Raw genomic sequence first — 20,304 nt, 5'->3', positions numbered from 1 at the left:
GAGTTCTAAGATGGAGGGATTTGGACGTGCCCTGTCCTTCTTCTTTCTTCTCCTTGGCATCCATGTTCAGGATGATGTTGGCATGTGTGGATTGGTTCATAGTGAAAGTGCACTTGCCAACAAGGGCGAAAAGTATTGGAAATTGAAGGTAAATATCTTATATGTAGTTTTTACTATAAAAGAGACAACCGCCCCGTGGGCGGGAGGGAGTACCCTTGGCTGTCTTGCTGATCAGACCTTGGCTGGACAGACAGAAAAACTTTGTAGATAAGGAACAATAAACTCAACTGAAGACCAAGAGCAAGAGTCCAGACTCCTTCTTCGAAAGCGTGGCCTGCCCAGAACCACCTTTTCCCGTGCTGGGGCAGAGACAAGTGACAGCCGACCCTGGCACTTGTTCTCCGCATCCCTGACCATTCTTCCCATCCCCATCCCTGACCTTTGTCCCGTCCCCATCCCTGACCCTTTTCCCCATCCCTGTCCCTGTCCCTGTCCCTGTCCCTGTCCCTGTCCCTGTCCCTGTCCCTGTCCCCGTCCGTCCCCCTGGCAGAGGGTCTCGGGCACAGCCCCCGGTCCCTCCTCGCTCCCCAGGTAATGACGGCCACATCACAGCAAAACCAAAATTACCACTTTTTAATAGCTGTGCTCCGGCACACCCCCGCCAAAGAAGAGTCGAAAGTTTCATGGTGACACGAGGTTGTCTAGATCTAAGGAAATTTTCCCCCTTATATAAACTTCAGTGGCATTTCCTTATCCTCCCAATTATTGTGCGTGTTGCATCTCCGCTAATTACGGTATCCCACTGTGCAGCCGTAGCATCAGGCCCAGCGGTCCAGTGCAGGACTGAAGATTGGCACAGTCTTGCTAATTACTCCTGGATGCGGGCTCCAATCCTGCAAAATCATACACCTACCCAGCGGTGCGTGGTGTTTAACATTCACTACCTGAAGAGATTTACATCAAAGAGACATTTTTCAGAGTAACTGCCTCCTAATTGGCACAAAACACAGGCATGGTAACAAACAGGCTTTTGCTCCCCGACAGGTCAGTGCCTCCATGTGATGGAGGAGCTCTTGCCGTGTGTCTGCACGCTGCTGCTGGGACAGCTCCCTGCTCCCTGGGATTATGCCCTGTGGCTCCTGGCTGGATGCACAGCCAAAATTTTCTCCTGAAAATCAAACTAGCACAATCCCGTGGTTCCTCTCATGCCATCTGTTAGCTGCTTTTTTTTTGAGAAAACTGTGTCACTTCCAAATCCATAATGGATCACCATGGACAGCAGGGACACTGGAAATGTATGGATCATTATGTATAGATCAAATGTATAGATTGGAGAGGAGAGGAGAGGAGAGGAGAGGAGAGGAGAGGAGAGGAGAGGAGAGGAGAGTGACTCTGTAATCACCAGCTGTGACTGACAGTGGCACCTGAAATTCAGAACATCCAAATATGCTTTTCTGATGATATGTATGGGTGTTACCCAGGAAACACAGACACTGTTTGATTCTGATGTCTTCATGAAAATGTTTATCCATTGCCATCTGGTAACCACAGCCAAATTAGCAGACTTAGAAATGGCTTTTTTCTAAACATCATTGTATTGCTATCAAAAAACTGGTCTGATAATGTTTGCCAGTTTTCAAGAGTTTACTATAAGAATTGATTGTGGGGAATTTCTCAAACTCAGACTCAAACTGTTGATGAAACTTCAGTCTCTATTTTTCTTTCCACATTGGTTGCTGGCCTTCACAAAGAGAAAGTTTGATTTCTCAGTGTGCTGCAATAGCTTTCTTAAATACATCTTAATTTTAATGCAGTACAAGGTGCTAGACTTCTTTTTCAGAAAATCTTTCTTGTTTTCAGTATGGAGTAAGGGGAAAATTAGAAATATAATAGAAATAGAAGGAAGTATCTTGCTTCAGGGCATGGAGTGATTGCCACCTAGGAAAGGGTCAGGAAGGAAAAAAATTCACATGTAGAATATGGCACAGCTGGCTGTATGCATTACTGGGCAGGGGAAAGAGCCAGCAATGTGATACCTATAGCATCACCATTTGTCTCCTTTGCCCTGGAGACTCAGCCTCCTCCTTAAAAACGTTGGGTATTTACATTGGGGAAAATAAGCATTTAACCACTGCATGCAGCTGCAGGATGAAAATGTGGTGTACCTTTGGGAAACTGGAAGGTGGATGCAGGTACAAACTAGAAGGCTTGAGGCAACTGCAGAGTACCTGTCTGGAATAATAACTGTGTCCTGTGTTCTGCACAACAGCTGTGAAAACAAGGATGGGCTTTTGTGAGACCTGGAGGCGGGTGTGGGGATACCTTCAGGATGGAGGCTTTGAGTGACTCACAACATGTTCCCTCCTAAACAACAGTTTGTTAGTTTTTCATGTATTTTGCAAGGAAGGACGGATGGTTTTGGAATGCTGTGAGGAATATGGGAGTAGGGCAGGGTGATTGGGCACACTACAACTTCATGGAATTCTGCAGAATAATAGACCTCAGCCTATGATGGATGTGTTTTGTTGGGGTTTCTCTGTAAACAGGCAGAGATGAGAATAGTGCACATGCCATATTTTATGAGTTTTAAACTTGAGTCTTATTTGTGTTATGATGGGCATATTTGGACACTGGTGGTCATGTGGGCTATGCTCTACGTGCTTTTCACACTTTTCTTCAAGCTTTTAGCTTAGATTGTAGCACATCCTCACCTGTTCTTTCTCTCTCTGTAACAGTGATATCTTCTTAGCCCCTTGGTTCTTTTTTCGATTTCTCTCTTACTTTATCTCTCTTTGTTGGAGTTTTCTTGACAACAAGGGGAAAGTGTAAGCATAAACTCTTTAATCGTGAAATATAAACAGTTGTTGGTTGGTTTCCAAAACAGCAAAAATGGGGAAAGAAACTGCACAAGTTTGTAAGGTTCCTTAGAAGTTTTTATTCAAGTCTTGGGAGATTTTGGTGTTGATAAATCTTTTCCAGTTTTCTTTCAATATTTTTTCAAGCTGGATTTCCTACTATGCTAAATTTGATTAGCATGGAGAGACTATGAGGCAAAAGGCCCTGAGCCCAGGTAACTAATTAACCACAGCATTCAGAGAAGGTGAACATAGACAAGGCTGGTTGAGTGCTTGAAATTTTACAGGCAGCTTTTACCAGTGGATAAAACTCCCACTTTGTGTGGTGAACCAGCACCTTTGGGGTTTTTTGCAAACAGAGGGAAGATGGGGTTGCCATAATTTGTGATGTCTGGCTTCCTGTTCATGTGGTTGAAAGGGTGCAGCTTCAATTCAGGGGTGACAGAGGAGATGACCCTGACTTGAATGTCTCTTGAGAGGTTACTTTGTGTAACTAATATGTGCTTTTTTACAATCAGATTGAGGATGCAGACATGCTTCAAGTTTTCTGTGCAGTTAATTCAACGAATTTAAGGAGGCTGGAGAGGTAACAATGTTTCTTCCCACTAATTTGCACTTTCAAGGTGCTGTCTCCTTGTACTTTATGTGTAACCACAGTACTTTTAAACCACATTGATTAAGGTTCTACTGTTAAGTAAAGCCTTTTAAGATTTTCATTGATATCAAAAAGCCTTTATGAGGCCTTACTAAAGGAGGAAAAAAGCCACAATGAGCTTTTAACTGAAGAGAAAATGTCTTGCTAAGATTTGTCAAGATAACAAACTTGCACTGGTTTTGTGATTTAATTCCTTGCATGATCAAAATGCAGCGTGTACTTTGTAATGAGACCATTCAATGTTTATTTTTTAATAAACTCCCTTTTCTTTTAGCAACTCGGCTTTAATCCAGGGTGGTGAAGAACAGGACAGTTTGGGGGTCCTCAGAAATGGGAAAATCTTTAAGAGACTCCAGCAGAACTGGTGCACAATGGATGTGAGGGAAGCAATGTGGCTGGAAAAGACAGTAGCTGTAGAGGACATTGTGTCTTACCACACTTCTCCTCTTCAACATGCTGTGACCTGGGAGAAGCAGGAGAACTTGGAAAATGCATTTGCTGACTTCCAGCCAAGCTGGTAGTATCTGTCACTGTGAAAAGAGAAAAACAGGCTTTGTATGTCTGAAATGAAGGATTTATCTGTGAAATAAAGGGCTTTATTTGATCCTTCCTCTTGGAAGGAGCACAGAGTCTCTTTCCTTTCAGGGATATCTGTGTGCTCTGTGGGTACACAGTGCATATGGACAGCATGATGATCCATGCTGGAGTCCTCTCCAGGTGATCAGTGCTCAGGTGACTCCTGGATTGGTTATTTATTCTGTAATTGCCAATCTTTATGGTTTTGTGTGGTTCAGGGATGTCCTGCTTTCACCACCTCTCTAAACTCATTTCAGGAGGGTCTTAAGCAGTGCAGGGACAGGAGCAGGTCATGCACCCTTATTCTTGCTGAAGTGGGAGACAAGGGCTCCAACATGGGTTCAGACAGCATGGAGACCACTAGGACTGTCTAGAAAATATACAGTATGGTGACTCTTGTAGTAGGTGAACAGTGAGAGGCGACAGCCGGTAGTGTGCCAAGTGCTAAATAAGGAGGAGACAGCCTGGCCACTGTGACCCTAATGCAGGTCACTTGCATAAACAGAATGGCAATCTGGGACAAGATGCAAGGCTGTGTGAGAAGGGAACTGGAAGCCTCCCAAATTACTTTGGTTCACAGGTGTGAGTGAGATAAATATTATTGTGATGTAACTTGGTCCACATAAATCTCTCTTGATCCCAAAAAGAATAACATAAGGTAACTCAGCAGTTATTTTATCATAAGAAATTATGTTCTGGAGACATTAAAAAAAATGAAAATGCATTTGTTTATATACTGATATGAGTTACTTTGAAAGTCCTTAAGTGTTTTCAGGACTTAGTGCCACTGCTCTTTAGATTAGAGACTCTATTTTCAGCACACCAGCTGCTGACAGGATATTGTGCCAGTACATTGTCAGCATTCAGTAAAAGTAGCAATAATAAGTTAAGCAGAACTGCATATCTCAATAGAGAGATGAATAGGAGGCTCTCTAAGCATACCCAGAAGGTTTAGACAGAAACTATTTTGATGGAATTGTTTGCAATTTATAGAAAAGGGAAGTGCTTAGCAATATCCCAGGACTGCTGCAGGCAGTTGGGCCAATGCATAGATGACTAAGTAGCCTTTTACTCAGATTGAGATGACTCTTAGCTGTGTCCCAGGGTTATGGAGCCCTGCAGCTGGAGGTATTATGATTGGGTAAGATGCAAATCTTAAATCCTGACCATTCGTAGCTGGCAGAATGTAATAGCTTCTTTTGTTCAGAGCAGGCTTCACAACCCTAATAGCTTGCTTGAATCTTAATATCAGACATTCCTTATCATTTTTTGGGTGAAGGAATTCTTATTCTGATCTACTGCAGTCTACTCTTAGTGAACACTGTTAAATAGCTGCTTTGTTCATTCTATTAAAAAGTAAATGGTTCCTTTCTGAAGTTTTTCCTGTAGGAGATAGAAGTTTGGATTTGTACCCATAATGTTTAGAAGTCTTTGAGATAAGAGGCTCTGCCTTCTTCACTGTGCATCCTCCTACACCTGGAGATGGAGTGACAGGTGAATTAAACAGGAAGATACGAGAGAAGAGTGTGCTGACATAATACATTAGGTGAAACTGAGCTGGCACCAAGGTTAAAAATGACTGGGACAAAGGCAGTGAACTTCTTCTACATCCACCCCAGGGCCAGGAAGCTTCAAACCCATCTCTGGCCTGTATCTCTGGTGGTACCTCCTTCTGCTATGAGGATGCTCCTAAATACACAATGCTCCCCCATGAGGTCACTTTTTTATCAGAGTGAGGAGAAACTAATGGCAAATTGCTGCTGCTGTATGTACTTTTCTCTTCATCCTGGGCTTATGACTGCAAAACTGAAATACAAAATGATCGGGCCCTAACATTCACATGGATGTGATTAGTTTCTGTGAGTTCATTCTTCTATTTAGAGAAAGATATTGCTACCCTCCCTTCTGCACTGACACAGTTGCCAAAATAACCGCTCTTACTAACTGGCAGCTTTAAAAGCCAGCCTGCAGCTGACTTTGAAACAGAAGGTCAGCAAAGGGAGCAACAGACTTCAATTCAGAGCTTTAATGGGAGCCATTGACCACAGCAAAAGGCCTTGACTGGAGTGTCTAGAGTGTGCTTTGCACAGGGCAAAAAGCCACTTTCATACTCTTTGAACCTTTTGTATAAACCTATATATTTTTCACTCTGTGGATTTCAAGATGAATGTGCAGCCGTGTGCTAGATGTGGCTATGGGGTTTACCCTGCTGAGAAGATTAACTGTATAGATCAGGTCAGTTCTCTTTCTTTATCATTTTGGACTATAATAAATGTACAGATTGGCACTTCTAACACCGTGCAAATCTCTCGGTTCCAAAAGTTCTTTGCTCATAACTGGGTTCAGAACTGAAATGAATGAATAACATGTATATATTTGAAGGAAAAAAATAGTTAGATTCATTAAATGAAGGGTAAGGATCAATAGTGAGATTTTAAACTTGGCAGAATAATAATTAAATACAAATCATGTCTGTTTGGTTTCTCTTTTGCGCGTGTCCAGACGTGGCATAAAGCCTGTTTTCACTGTGAAGTATGCAAGATGATGTTAACTGTAAACAACTTTGTTAGCCATGAGAAAAAGCCTTACTGTCAAGCGTAAGTGTATTTCCTTTTTTCCTTCCATTTTATTTTTTTAAGCAAAGGTTTAATTTGGCTAGTCATTTTAATACAATGGAAGATCACCATTTGGACTCAGTCTGTCCCATGTGTGTTGTGAAATTAGGTATAGTCAGTGCCTTCATGCTTATCTTTGGATTTATGTGAATCACAAATGGTGGGGAACTCTTTTTACCATGCATAAATCTGCTTCATATGGCCAGGGTGTTAAAAGATACCAAATCAAGTTCCATTTCAGTATTGTGGGGAGAAAATAAAACCAAATGCAAAATTCAGTGCTTTCCAAATCAGTGGTTAAGAGTTAACAAGGTTGAGCTAATCATAAGGATATAAAATGCAGATTTTGGAGTTGGTTTTTCTAGGAAGTTTTTATTTTATAATGATCAATTCCTGTCAAATTTGTCAGCAGAAAAAGGAGAGATGACAGTTGTTTTTTATTCTATTATTCTCTTTTGTTATTAGAAACACAGCATTGATATGATGATCATTAAAATTAATTTTGCTCTAGGCACCTACTCCCTACAATAATAACTTGAATGTAATCTAAGATCTCTGTGTGAGTGGGGGAAGAGATGTGTATAGAGGGGTGGAGGTTGGTATTGTGTTTTTGAGTACTGGAAGAAAACCTTTGTGGTGGGCTGTCTGGTACGTTCCTAATATCCTTATACACTTTTCCTTTTCTAGGCACAATCCTAAAAACAATGCGTTCACGAGTGTATTTGAAACACCAATAAATATGAATGCAAAAAAACTGTCTGAAGTGGTAAGTGAGGTAAGAAGCTTGAGGGTCAAATATATTTGTTCTACATTTTGATAACATATTTATGTCTTGTGTTCTGTAAGTATAATTACGTGTTTTTTACTTACATTCCTGTGTATGATTCTAACCTCAGCTGGGTTTCAATCATAATTTTTTTCAATGCGATTACTCATGTGAAAGAAATCTCTGGATTTCCTTCTCTTCCCAGAAGGAAAAACTGATTGGAGCTGCTCACCTGTATATCTGATAATCTATACGGAAGCACAGTTTGCCAAAACTCCCCAGAGCTGTGCAAACTTTGTGACTAAACTCGGTTTCACAACCTCTGGAAGCAAGAACAACCGACTTGCTTTGTGATCTCATCAGAAACTGCTCCGAAACAACAGATAAATTGTAACTGGGTGGCACGCACGCAGAAGTTCCCATAAATGCTTTGTCAAGTATTTCCGCCGAACCTGAGGTGGAAAAGCAGCTTTGCAGGGTTTTTCTGGAGGTGTTATTTGGGGATGGAGGCGCATCCCCCTGCGGGCGCTGCCGTGCCCGTCCGGCTGCCAGCGCCGCTCCGTGCCCGTGGTCATTGCCAGAGCCACCCCTGGGTGTCCTGCATTGATTCCCTCCAGACACATCCCCTTCAACCCTGCACTGCGAGCGGTCTGGTGAAATAAAAAATACAGGGGCACCCAATAATTGATGGCTATCTCACTTCTCTGCCTAATACTGTTTTCTTGGATGTTGCATCTTTCTATATCCTGAAATAACATTACCTGTGAATATATTTCACAGGCAAAGCAATGTGTTTTGATGCGATTAGCCATCACTAAAATTAAGAAAGAAAGTTGTATTTCTTGGATTATGGCATGGTGAATTCATTCTGATGTCCTGTATGAGCTGTTAAACCTTGATGTGCATGAATAGCCTTTGTCAGACACTATAATTTATCATTTTGTACAGCATTCTTATGCCTCGGTTTTTGCAGTATCATGGGCTGTAACTATTTCAGCAATGACCATCTCACTTACTTTAAACTATGTGTGACAGATCTGGTCAGGAATGAGTTTGGGATTACTGCAGGTTCTATTTCTGGTTTAGGCAGTGATATGAGACTGATACTTCCAGTGCATGTGAGTACACAAGCCAGAGAAATTATAGCTCAAAGATCACTTTCCCTTGTTTTACACACCTTAAACACCTTCTGTCCTTTTCAATCACATAATGAGGTTCTGTTCCAGAGAGAAAATTGCTAAGGGTAGTAAAGAAGCTGATTCTGCAGTACCTGCTTAAAGGGAGTACTTCTGTTAAAAATTTGAGAGCAGGAAAGTGTTTTGCTAGTAAATGTATAAAATAATCTCTTGCTGCTATGGAAGTTTGTTCTTTTTATATTGAAGTTTATTTCTGATGCAGAAAATAGAATGTTTGTTCAATCCCAACATGATGTTCTCATGTAAGTCTTCTGTTGAGACATCAACTGGAATGCAGAGATAAAAATTAGATCTCTTTATATAGAATTTCTGTGTGAGCAGGCAATCATTCAGCTCTCTGCACCTCTGTGCTTAATTTATAAATGGGAATAATGATACATGTACTCAATAACGTTTCTGTCCAGTCAGTTTAAATTCTCTTCTCTGGGTTTTTTACTTCTCAAGAGTGAGTTGTATAACAGATCTGTGATTTCAGTTGGATTTCTTCTACATGCTTTCATTATAAAAGTAGTAGTAAGAACAACATAATGACATAATGACTAAATATAGTAGTCATTTACATATGCACAGTTAGGTCATGACACTGTGCATGGACACTGGGCAGGGAAATAGGAGAGTAGAATATTGCTCACTTGGTAATAGCTTCTTCATCTAATGCATTGACACATCCTGCTTTAAATTTCTTAGGGATTTCAATTCTCATAGATTATTTCCCCCAAAAGTATTATCTAAAGACCAAATTATTCTTTCAGAATAGGTCTCAGGTGTAATATGCTGCTCCTTTACAGATGTGCAGGTCCTATACTGGAAGAAATCTTAGGAAGAAGTTGGGTGTGGACTAGAAAGCAGAGTTTTGGCCTTAGGGCTAAATGCAATCACCACCTTGTCTCCCCTCTTATTCTTCTCCAAAGGGGGTGCGTGTTAGTATGCACTAACAAACTACTAAAATGAGTAATTATGTTTTCTTTTTAGATAAAATATCGAGAAAAGAGTGAACAAATCAAATCAGTCTTTCAGTGGGATGTAAGGTCCAGAGAAATTGAAAGTGTCTATAAAGCACAACAACTGGCTACCCAGGTAAGAAATATTCCTTGAGTCTCCCAGCCAGCAGCCTGCAGGACACCAAGGATTGGCCCTGGCTGTCCTGACTGTCAGGGGTTTAACCATGATATTTCAATGCTAAAAAAAAGCCTTTGCTTCTCATTTGGCTAAACGTATAAAGACAAAATAGCTCAACTATAGCTTAGGATAGAATAATCAGAAGGTGAGGAAGGAAGAGTGTGTCTATAGTCAGCTGTTGGGGCTGCTGCATGCACAGCCACAGTCTATGTGTCTTCTCTCTACTGGCACTGGAGCTTCACAGCAGGAGATCTGATTCCCAGGGGGTGTTTTTTGAGTTTCACTCCAGGATCCTAGATCCTGTCATCTTGATGTCAGTTCTTGCTGTACAAGTTCTGCCTTGGCACTGAAGGAATGTGGAGTGCAGGCCTTGTGCTGCACAATTCCACTTCCACAGCACTCTGTGCTTCCTTTTTTTTCTTCTGTCAGATCAGCTGTTTGAGTGCTAAAACCAGGCTGAAGACAGGTAGTTATTTAGTTCCTGTCTTGTAGAATGCCTACTATGCTGCCTATGAGGAAGGAAAATCGTGGTACCCAGGAACAATCCCAGATCCTGAGATGGTCCAGATAACACAGGCACAGAAGGCTCTGACTGGAGTAAGTGGACTGATGTTTGGCTTTATTTTCATGATCTGTCATATTCTGAATACTTACAAATGCATCAAAGTCAGTGTTTGGTAAGAAGTCACCTCCAGGTTTGCAGGAAGAATATCTGGAGGGTCTGTCTATACTCTGTTAAGCTGTTTCCAGAGGAGAGACTGACATGTTTATTTCTGTCAATAACAATACTTAGCCATGTAAACAATTAAAGTCACATAAGAGTTTTATTGCCATCACACATTTATATATTTATGTAACTCAGAAGCACTTCAACTGCTGACCAAACCGAGGTGATCTGATCTAGGAGGCAGTGCTCTTTCCCTCAGTAGATCAGGACTCATGAAAAATGTGTTGTATTTTCCCCAGAGCAGAATTTTCATTGACTGAATTTCCATGACTGCTGAAAATCACTTCTAAATTACTTCTTAATTATGACTGTGTCCATACAATGGGTTAGTGACCTAATCAGCATAGGCAATTAACAGTGGATAATTGATACAAATGAGAAATATTTTCTGTTTTATGTAGGAAATAGCTGTAACTAACAACTTACAAAGTGGAAGTTCTTGAATTTATTTTCTTTTGAATAAAGTGATGCATACCTTTAGGAAGCAGGTATGAAAAGAAGAGTCACATTAAAGTACAAAGGATTCTTCTCTAATAAACAAATTAATCTTCCAGTTTCAATATACAGAAGAATTTGAGCCACGAAGAGGCAAAGGCAGCTTCCCTGCTATGATCACTCCAGGTTATCAGGTTGCTAAGAGAGCCAGCCAGCTAAGCAGTGATGTAAGTTTTTTCTTGAAGCCTTCTGATAGGAAATATACTTTTGCTGCTTACTGGGTGTAATATGGATATATATGTTTTCCTCTTCAGGTGGAATATAAGCGTGGGCATGAAGAGAGAGTTTCAAAGTTCACCTCTGTTGTAGACACTCCAGATATACTTCATGCAAAGGCTGGAGCACATCTTGCAAGTGATGTAAGTAAAAGAAAATAGATTGATCTAGTTTTGGCTCCACAAGTGGTTTCTAGGGTATTTATAAATTACTTGAAAATATGAACACAAAGAAAAATAAAAAATTAATAGTTTAAAGGCAGACTCATTTTACCATTAAGGATTTAATACTTTCAGTTACAAAGACCACATTGAATTTGAGGCCATTTTAGGCTGTCAAAACAGAAGCTGGGGAACCAGGCTGTTCCATACCCAGCAACTGGCTGTCATGCAAAGAAAAGAAAGAAGCTGCCTGACTCTAACATATATAAAGCAGGCATCTTGCAGACACCTTAAGTATTTTCTTTAACGAACTCTCTTCATCCTACACCCTGAACAAGACTAAGGGGCCATGCAGAAGATGTGTGATTGTGTAGTCAAAGACCAAATTGCAAATATTCAGACTTCATGGTTCATCTTCCTTTTGGCAGATGACAGCCATCAAACATGCCTGACTTTGCAAATTTAAGGATGTTTTATGCGTGCAATCAAGACACATTTGCTCTAATTGCTCCTGAACTGTCTTGAATTTTTACAGCTGAAATACACAGAAGACTTTGAAGAACGGAAGGGAAAAGGCAGCTTTCCTGCTATGATCACTCCAGCTTATCAAATAGCCAAGAGAGCTAATGAATTAGCCAGTGATGTAAGTGCCCAAAGAAAAGTCTCTTTTGGGAAAGAAAATATTAAACTGTCACACAAATTTTGAACTAAAACATTTGGTGGCAGAAATTCCATGAGCATGGCCTACTGATCTTTACTGGCTTTCTTTTCCTTTCCAAATATAACAAAACCACAACACTCCTGTACTCTTTAATAAGCACCATAAAAGGACATCAGTGTTCCTTCAAAATGTACAGTTAATTGTGCTTTGTTATTGGAAACTGAAAGAAAAGCTCTTTTTGTTGGAGAAGGTAACATATGGAAGAACATATAACTCAAAGGAAGTGAATTTAAAACATTGATAAGAATCATTGAGGAAAAGAAGAGATCCGTAATTTTGAAGGTAAAATCAACTGACTCTAAAACAATTAAATGGTTTTATTTGCCTTTGATCTATGGAAAACCCTTCACTTTTGTTAGCAAACACACATGGTGATTAAAGGGCAGCATCGGGTTACAGGCATTGTTTTGACTTCAGCAAATGTAGTGCAAATCTTGGTCTAAACTTTAAGGTTGATTGCCTAAAATTCCCTTTATCACTGGGAATAAAGCATCTTTCAGAAACAAACCCATTTATTGATGGGGTTCACTTTTTTACTGTGGTAAAAAAGTGCTCTGTGGTAACCATGAATTTGCATTACAATCAGTTCTATTTTTTTAAACTGCTGGAGCATCAGGGATTATCCACTGTTACGCAGGTGGTGCTGAACACATTGACCCAATGGTCTGGGTTGAAATGGCAAGTCCCATGCTCCTAGTGCATTATTAAGTACACCACTAGTTCTGTTTTTAGATCTTCAAGTGGCATTTTTGACTTGTGCAGGTTGGCGGCAATGGGAATTTTGACAATCCTTTATTGACAACATGTGAATGCCATTGGTTGTTATTTATTGTGCAGCATCTGTGAACCAGACTATCTGGATTATTCGTTTCCTTTTCTTCTTGTTAGGTGAAGTATCATCAAAGGTATGAAAAAGAGATCAAGGGAAAAGCCAGCCATACAGCTGGAACAGATGTTGCTTTTGCAAGAGAAAATGCAGATCAATATGGACAGGTATGCAGCATCCAGGACATAGCTATGCTGGTGTTGGTCGTTACTGCAGCTGATTGCTCAAGGCTTTAGAAACTGGTGACACCTGTTTTCACTTTGTTTTCCTGTGTGAGAAAACTAAGTTTCAAGGAAAAGGATGGTGTGCAAACAGAAGTGTGCTCCTGAAGTGTAATGTATCTGTCACTGGCACCTGAAGATGTGACTAGAGGGTGGCTGCCCTGTCACTGCATGACCCTTATGATGGGGCCATTCCTAAAGACTGATCTGGCAAATTTTATCTGTGTGCATGTACACACTCTGCATTTCTATTGTGGTGCTGTTATGTATCACACTGAAATGGGTTTTACTGAAATTTTCCCATTCCATGAATAAGGAAATTCAGTTAGGAGAAAAGCTACTGGGTTGTGAGATGGTGGAAAGCTGGCAGATAGTTAGGTATTACTTTTCCCTGTGGGTATTTTCACAAATCTTAGGAGCTTTGCAGCTCTAAATATGTGTGAGCAGCACCCAATCTCTTAGATACACAATCTCTTAGATTTCCCCTTCTCTACAAAAGGGGAATTACAAACCTGACAAGCTGTAGTTCTGTATTTGTGGAACCAGATAGGCTTTAGTTCTGTTTTGGTCAGTGGCATTCGTTTTGCTTATGTTTCATTTTTAAGGGAATACAATTGGTTTTGTGGTTGCCCAAAATGCACTCAAATTCCAATTAGGTTAGGGGAATAGCACAGCTATATAGAACTGAATGCAGTTAAATGGAATTTGAAAGGAATTGAATAGTGGTGTTGTATAAAGAAAACTCTACGGTTAATCTCAGGGGTTTTTTTCCTGCTCCTCAGTGGGTCCATATACTTTGGAGAAATTAAGGAACTAGGGGCTGTATTTTCCTAAAACCTTTGCTATTTTACATTTCTTAACTTCTTCTGTTAAAATCTACATTTAGTATTCAGTGGAAAGCAAACCCTCCTTGAAGAATATGGGTTTAGAATTGTAGCAATGAAGCCTTCAATTACTTCTGTCTTTTGAACTGCTACAAGTTTTAATAGGAATAAACAAATAAAATGAATTTGAAAAAGTACTAATTACATTTCCAAGCATTAGAATGCTTCTGTTTTAGAATTAATTTAAGTTTTCTTTCTTTGAAAGTGTCTTTGAAACTTCAGTCATGGACTTCAAATTCAATTTGAGTTTTAATCTTTATAGATTGGATACTGATATTATTAGTCAAATAACATAGAGTCACTGAAATTAATGGATCTTTCAGAGTAAATTGTGACTTAACATGGGTAAAGAGATTAGATTTCTAACTATTGAGATCATTAACAATGAATTCAGTGTGCATCAGACAGATATATATAGATATATATATATGTACATGCATATTTATGTATATAACATGAGACAATTTAAGGAATTTTACAGTAAAATTCCTGTGCTGAACATCTGTTTTGTTCATGTTTAAAAATATTAAAAGTAGCTAAAATAGTTTTCTGAAACTTTGAATATATGCACAATATTAGAAATTATATTAAAATGTATTTAAGAAAGAAGCAAAAGACAGGTTGGTCTGGAGAATTCAAACTCATTAATGGTATTTTAAGAAACTAACTCAGCTGATTATTCAACTGTGTTTTATCTTTTCTGGGCCTGTTTATAGAATAATTTAATGCCATTGTAACTATTTTTCACCAATGTGCAATAATGTCCACAAACTTGTGGCGTGACCTATTTTAAAACATGACTTTGATGGTGCCCAGAATGACCAACAATGGATGGTTTTGCACTGAGAACACACGAAAGAGACATCCCAGATATTTGTAGCCGTTCCTATCTGTGTTCTCCACAGCATTCTTGACATGCATTCTATTCATGGCACATTCTATTTTCACTCAAACTGCCCCTTTACTACAAAAGATTTACCAAATATTGCAGAGAGGACACATTACACTTTATCTCACTTGTTTGTATTCTTGTTTTTACTCCATATTCTCCCCAGATCTTGCCATAGAAGGCTTTGAGATTATTATTGTCCATTACATTAAAAAAAAATCTCCAGTATTTTGCTGTTAAACTATCTAAATGGCTTTCAAATTGTCAGGTATTTACACATAAACTTATCTATAGATGGATTTAAGGGTGTTACTTCCATGACAGTTGGGGTTTTTTTGGTCAGGCAAGTGGAATTTTTTATTTTGTTCACTAAGGAGTTTGGCATTTTGATATCTAGGTATCTCTCCTTCATTTATTAATAGCTATCTAAATTTCTCTTGGAATGTAGCACAGGTAGCTTCAGAGGCATAAGTAATCTAACAGGTGAACTTATTCTTATATTTTGGTCATTTTTTCAATAAAAAAAATAATTGAAGGCATGAACCTTCCTACTAACAAGGACTGTGGGGTTTTGTAAAATAACCCATGGCCCCACCTGCTCGTGTGTGATGAGTAAATAGTCTGAATTTTCTTCAGGGATATATGGATGAGTTTGAGGAACGCAGAGGGAAAGGAAGCTTTCCTGCTATGATCACTCCAGCTTATCAAAATGCCAAGAAAGCAAATGAATTGGCAAGTGATGTAAGTATGAAACCTGAATCAATACAATTCATAAACAATTAAAACCAGCAGTTTGTCAGAGCAGTGCCTGGGAGGAGGATGCTAAAACTGCACTTGAGAAGTAAACAAAAGTGACATTTTGCTGCATTGCTGGGAACTGGATGGCTCAGGGGATTAATAATATCCATTAATGGAAGGGGGCACAGCTCCAGCTTGCATGAGGGAGGAGATGGATGTAGCAACTAATGGGGATCCCTACTGTTAGGTTAACCCTCCTGGCAAATCTGCACCTGTATTATTAATGAAACCTTCAACTGCCTTAATCATCCTGTGGACTACTGTGGTATTCCCAGTAGTGAATAAATGGAGGATGAATGAACTGTACTGGTTTTGATATTTTGATGTATCGTGCCTCCAGCACAAAGCAAGTCATGTGGAGCAAAAGAAGCATAGAGTATGACACTGTCACTTCACAAAAGGGAGCTTATTTCTGGGGTGTGATTTTTGGTTTTGGGTGGTAAACTAAAGAATTGGCAAAGAGGTGGTGGTGTGTGGTTCCTGCATCCAGCCCATCCATTAGAGGGCCTCAGCCCTGTTTGGGGAGACCATTTCTGGCAGTGACACAAAAATGAGTCAGTCTGTGGGTCAGTACCCCGTGGCTGCTCTGAGGGCTCCTGTGAGTGACAACTTTTGTAGTGTGGACAGCTGTCCCCGATGGGGCTGCCTGGGCTGATGAGCTCAGTCTGTCTTCTGGGGACCTAACAGATGGTGGAGCCTTTCAGCTTGTATCAATCTGGACTAGACACGAGCAATAAACTGGAGTGAAAGGAGCAGTCACGTTCTGTTACCTGAGCTCATCAATGAGAGAATATAAAACACCTCAAATCCTCTGTGGCCAATCCCAGTTTGATGACAAACTCAGTGATCCCCTGGTTAAACATGAAATATTTAACCTTTCCAGATAAAGATCACAGTTTCACAGGTTTTGAAAATGCTAATGGTCAGTAGTTTCCTCATTAATTTATAATACATAGAGTGAAGAGGAGATTGCTTCATGGAAGTAACATTTGCACACTACAGTACTTACCAACTTTTCTTGTAGTTTTAAAGCCTGAGGAAATGCGTGCAGACTTGGAAAATTAAAAAAACCAAACCACTTTGTATTTCAGTTCATGTAAAATTATTTGTAAAAGGCCAAGTACTACCTCTCTTCTCCCATCCAAGTCCAATTTATGTCAAAAACCTGATGTCTAAATTTAATTTAAAAATCCCTTATTTCAATCTTGATTTCGTAGAGAAATATAATTCCCTTAAACACACTAAAAGTACAAAAATATATAGCTTTTTAAAAAAGCTGGTTTCTACAAAGGAAAAGTTTGCAGACTGCTTGATGACTATCTGTAATCCTCTGACTAAAATTAAGTACCGAGGATTAACTTCATTAATAGAAGAGCACACAAGCTCCAGGCCAGAATCTGCCAGTAATCTCCTCAAGCTATGAACAACAACCACTGCTGTTCAGTCTATGTCAAAAATTTATAAAAAATGCTGTCTAGTAAAATGTCCTGAGAGGGACTATGGGGTTATATTTGGGTTATTCAAGGTAGCAAATACAGTATTTCAGCTTGGCAAGTTCCATTTACTTATCAAAGCAAGCACAGGGAAGATATTATCCTGACTCATGAAGCCAGTCTAAATAGTAAGGATGAAAAGGTGCACATCTATTTTATAATTCTCCCTACTTCTTTTCAGATAAAATACAAGAAAGATCTTTCCAAGATGAAAGGTGCAGCTCACTTTCACTCCCTAACAGCTGAAGACAACTTGGTCCTTAAACAAGCCCAAAGTGTTAACAAGCTTGTCAGTGAGGTAAGGGCTTGAATTGATCTCTTAACAAGTTTGGGAGCAGCTCATACAAACATCTGTGTTTGATGAGTAAGGACTGCAAGGTAAAAAAAAAAAAAAAGCTGTTGTTCTTACTGCATTGTACATAACAAAATTATCTGTGTGTAGTACAGCAGCTAGAGAGAAAAGCTCAAGAGCAGATCTTTAGGTGCTGTGTTCTGGCCCTTCCAATCATCTGTGTGAAAGTGTGGGCAATTAACCCCAGGAGAGTGATTCTAGTTCTGACCACATAAAGAACTGAAATCTCAAAAAAAAAAAACAACCCACCCCAAACCTTTTAATATGATGTTAAGATATAAAGCTTTAGAATAAATTTGGTGTGTACCTTAGAGTGTCTCAGAGGGTATTCTAATAATCAAAAAATAGGAAGAGACAAAATTTATATCATTCTGGTTATGCAGATTTCTGTTTTCTTCCATCCTGTGAAAGACTGTGAGTCACTGATAATTGATTCTTTTTCTGCTTGATAAGGGAAGATTGCAAGAGAATTCTCAGTAGATTCTGAATTATTAATTTATTTATAGTGTCATATCAGCTATAAAACTATTAATAAATGTGAGTTTCTAGAACTTCCCCATGGCACTTTAAAAACTTATACTCTTGAGATGTCAAAGTATAAAACCTTCAATAATGAAAAACCCCTGGAAGTAGGGCTGGAAGGGGCCTCCTGGGCCAATGATTCCTGGTTCCTGCTGCTTCGACACAGCACTGTATAATCCTCCTATTCCAATTTCTAGCCTACATTTATTCCTGTCCACTTTATTACCACTGTGTTTTGTGCTAGCGTTGCCCTTTAGTTTAAAAAGTTCTTCTCCCTGCATGGTTACTTTTCTGAGAGGTTTACAAATACATCATTTTCTTCTCTCTGCCTTTGATTTCCTCAGCTAAGCAAGCTGAGTTCTTCTCATCTCTCAGTCTTTCACTGCAGCTGTTACAGGCTGAGTTCCTTAAACAGGAATGACTGTAAGAGTACAAAAGCTCTTGCTGAGGTCTTGCTGGAATTTGGTACATGGCACATTTGTACATGCTCATTTTTTCCACACTCACCTTAGAATTTCTTTGTATATCATTGTTTTTGTTAATAGTTTCCCTCCTGTCACTGTCTGGTATAGTTTGCAGAGGATGAAATTGCATTTCTTTTGCCTATAAAATGAGAACTGAGTATATGAATATTCTCTTCATATTAATTTTCATCACATGCCATCTGATGAACACTGTGTGTCAAAATCTGTGAACAGTGGGTCTGCCTAATAAAAAGTATGTGAAGGAACTTGATAGAGGAGATTAAGGTTTTACCATAGCTTCCCGTTGTGCATTTTTGTCACTAAGGTGGAGTACAAGAAGGATCTTGGAAACAACAACAAAGGCTACAGCATGAACTACTGTGACACTCCACAATTCAAGAATATGAGCAAGATCTCAAAATTCACCAGTGATGTAAGTTTTCAGCACCTTGTGTGTGGCTTGCTTGCCCTGGTAGCTGCTGGAATCACAGGACATCTGTGAGTGTGTGTTTCATATAAATGTGTGCTGGAAATATGATTAGTACTCATTTTAGCCTGGTTTTGTACAACACTTCTCCTAGTGTGTCCTGATGTATAGCTGGGGCTCATTTTATTGAGGATTATGACAAGAACTATTATGGTATTTGGAAGAAAGGTCACTTACCAGGTACTGCTGATCTAGAGAAGGAGCAGAGTTGTTACTCTTGTCTGTCATAATTATTACTTATTTCATTGTTCATGTCTATCTCCTGACTGGACAGGTAGGCAGAAAATGCTTCACCAGAATTCATGCCAGGGAGAAACATAATTACTGTGTGAAAATAACCAGTGTTAATAGTTAAACCTCTGGTTTCTCATGAAATACAATTTTGTTTCACACTGCCTCTTACCATTCTCTGAAATCCCAGAGGAGTAAATATTTTGCCATACATAGTTGAATAATCAATTTTTCTCGTCTCATCCCCTACTCTGTGACTGGAAAGCTGCACCAAAACAACCAATTTTGTTAATTTTTTAATGTACAAATGTTGTCTCCCTGGGACTGTGTTATAGTATTTATTTCTGATGTATCTTCTTTATGTGGCATTTAGGTGATATGAGGAGCAAGTAAATTGTACATTGTAGTAAAAGAAACTCACTGAGGGTTTTGGCTTTTATTTTTTAAAATACCAAGGCTGCTGTGGAATAATGAGTTCCTCTATTGGAGCAACACTAGTAGACCAGAGCTGTAACAATTTCTCTCCCTGCTGTAAAATATGGAAACTCTTAAAAGCTGAAACTCTTCACTAGAAAAACTGATTTTTAAATTTTTTTTTTGGTACAGCTTAAATACAAAGAAACTTACCAGAACGAAATGAAAGGTCACTATGTGGGTATTGGCATGGACAAGAGGATGCTCCATGCCATGAAAGTTGGCAGCTTGGCAAGCAACGTGAGTCCCTTTTAATCACACTTGTGTGCTTGTGGCCTCCTTGTCTTTCAGTTTCTTCCAGAATTAAGTTGATAGAAAACTTTAGATCATACTGTACTGGGGATCTGATGGATAGAGATGTTGAAAAGAGGGGAAATTCTGGAAACCCTTTTGTACTGTTTTATGGCTCACTGTGTGGAAGAAGTTAAAATAAGAAATTTCAGTGATCTGGCAACATACTGAGATCCTTCAGTTTTCTTTGAGATCAGTAGGATGCTGAAGGTTGTTTGCCACCACCCCCAGGGTCAGACCATTGCTGGAAAAAACAGTCTTTAATGAAGA

At 39.4% G+C, this 20,304-nt stretch overlaps 1 protein-coding gene across 1 annotated transcript in view; it reads left to right on the top strand.

The window, feature by feature from the left end:
* The first annotated feature begins 6,249 nt into the window (after nucleotides 1-6,249).
* The window catches only part of NRAP (nebulin related anchoring protein), a 46,114-nt gene continuing 32,059 nt past the window's right edge, over nucleotides 6,250-20,304 (top strand). Inside the window, exons 1-13 of the mRNA XM_064431346.1 lie at nucleotides 6,250-6,321; nucleotides 6,589-6,683; nucleotides 7,389-7,476; nucleotides 9,636-9,740; nucleotides 10,275-10,379; nucleotides 11,064-11,171; nucleotides 11,259-11,363; nucleotides 11,917-12,024; nucleotides 12,991-13,095; nucleotides 15,559-15,663; nucleotides 17,395-17,511; nucleotides 18,877-18,984; nucleotides 19,876-19,983. Coding sequence (XP_064287416.1) covers nucleotides 6,250-6,321; nucleotides 6,589-6,683; nucleotides 7,389-7,476; nucleotides 9,636-9,740; nucleotides 10,275-10,379; nucleotides 11,064-11,171; nucleotides 11,259-11,363; nucleotides 11,917-12,024; nucleotides 12,991-13,095; nucleotides 15,559-15,663; nucleotides 17,395-17,511; nucleotides 18,877-18,984; nucleotides 19,876-19,983 — 1,329 coding nt within the window. The remainder of the gene's footprint in view (nucleotides 6,322-6,588; nucleotides 6,684-7,388; nucleotides 7,477-9,635; nucleotides 9,741-10,274; nucleotides 10,380-11,063; nucleotides 11,172-11,258; nucleotides 11,364-11,916; nucleotides 12,025-12,990; nucleotides 13,096-15,558; nucleotides 15,664-17,394; nucleotides 17,512-18,876; nucleotides 18,985-19,875; nucleotides 19,984-20,304) is intronic.

This window comes from Passer domesticus, chromosome 8, assembly GCF_036417665.1.
Source record: "Passer domesticus isolate bPasDom1 chromosome 8, bPasDom1.hap1, whole genome shotgun sequence".
NCBI lineage: Eukaryota > Metazoa > Chordata > Aves > Passeriformes > Passeridae > Passer > Passer domesticus.
Note: the sequence above shows the minus strand (reverse complement) of the source record. Positions and strands in the feature narration are given on the sequence as shown.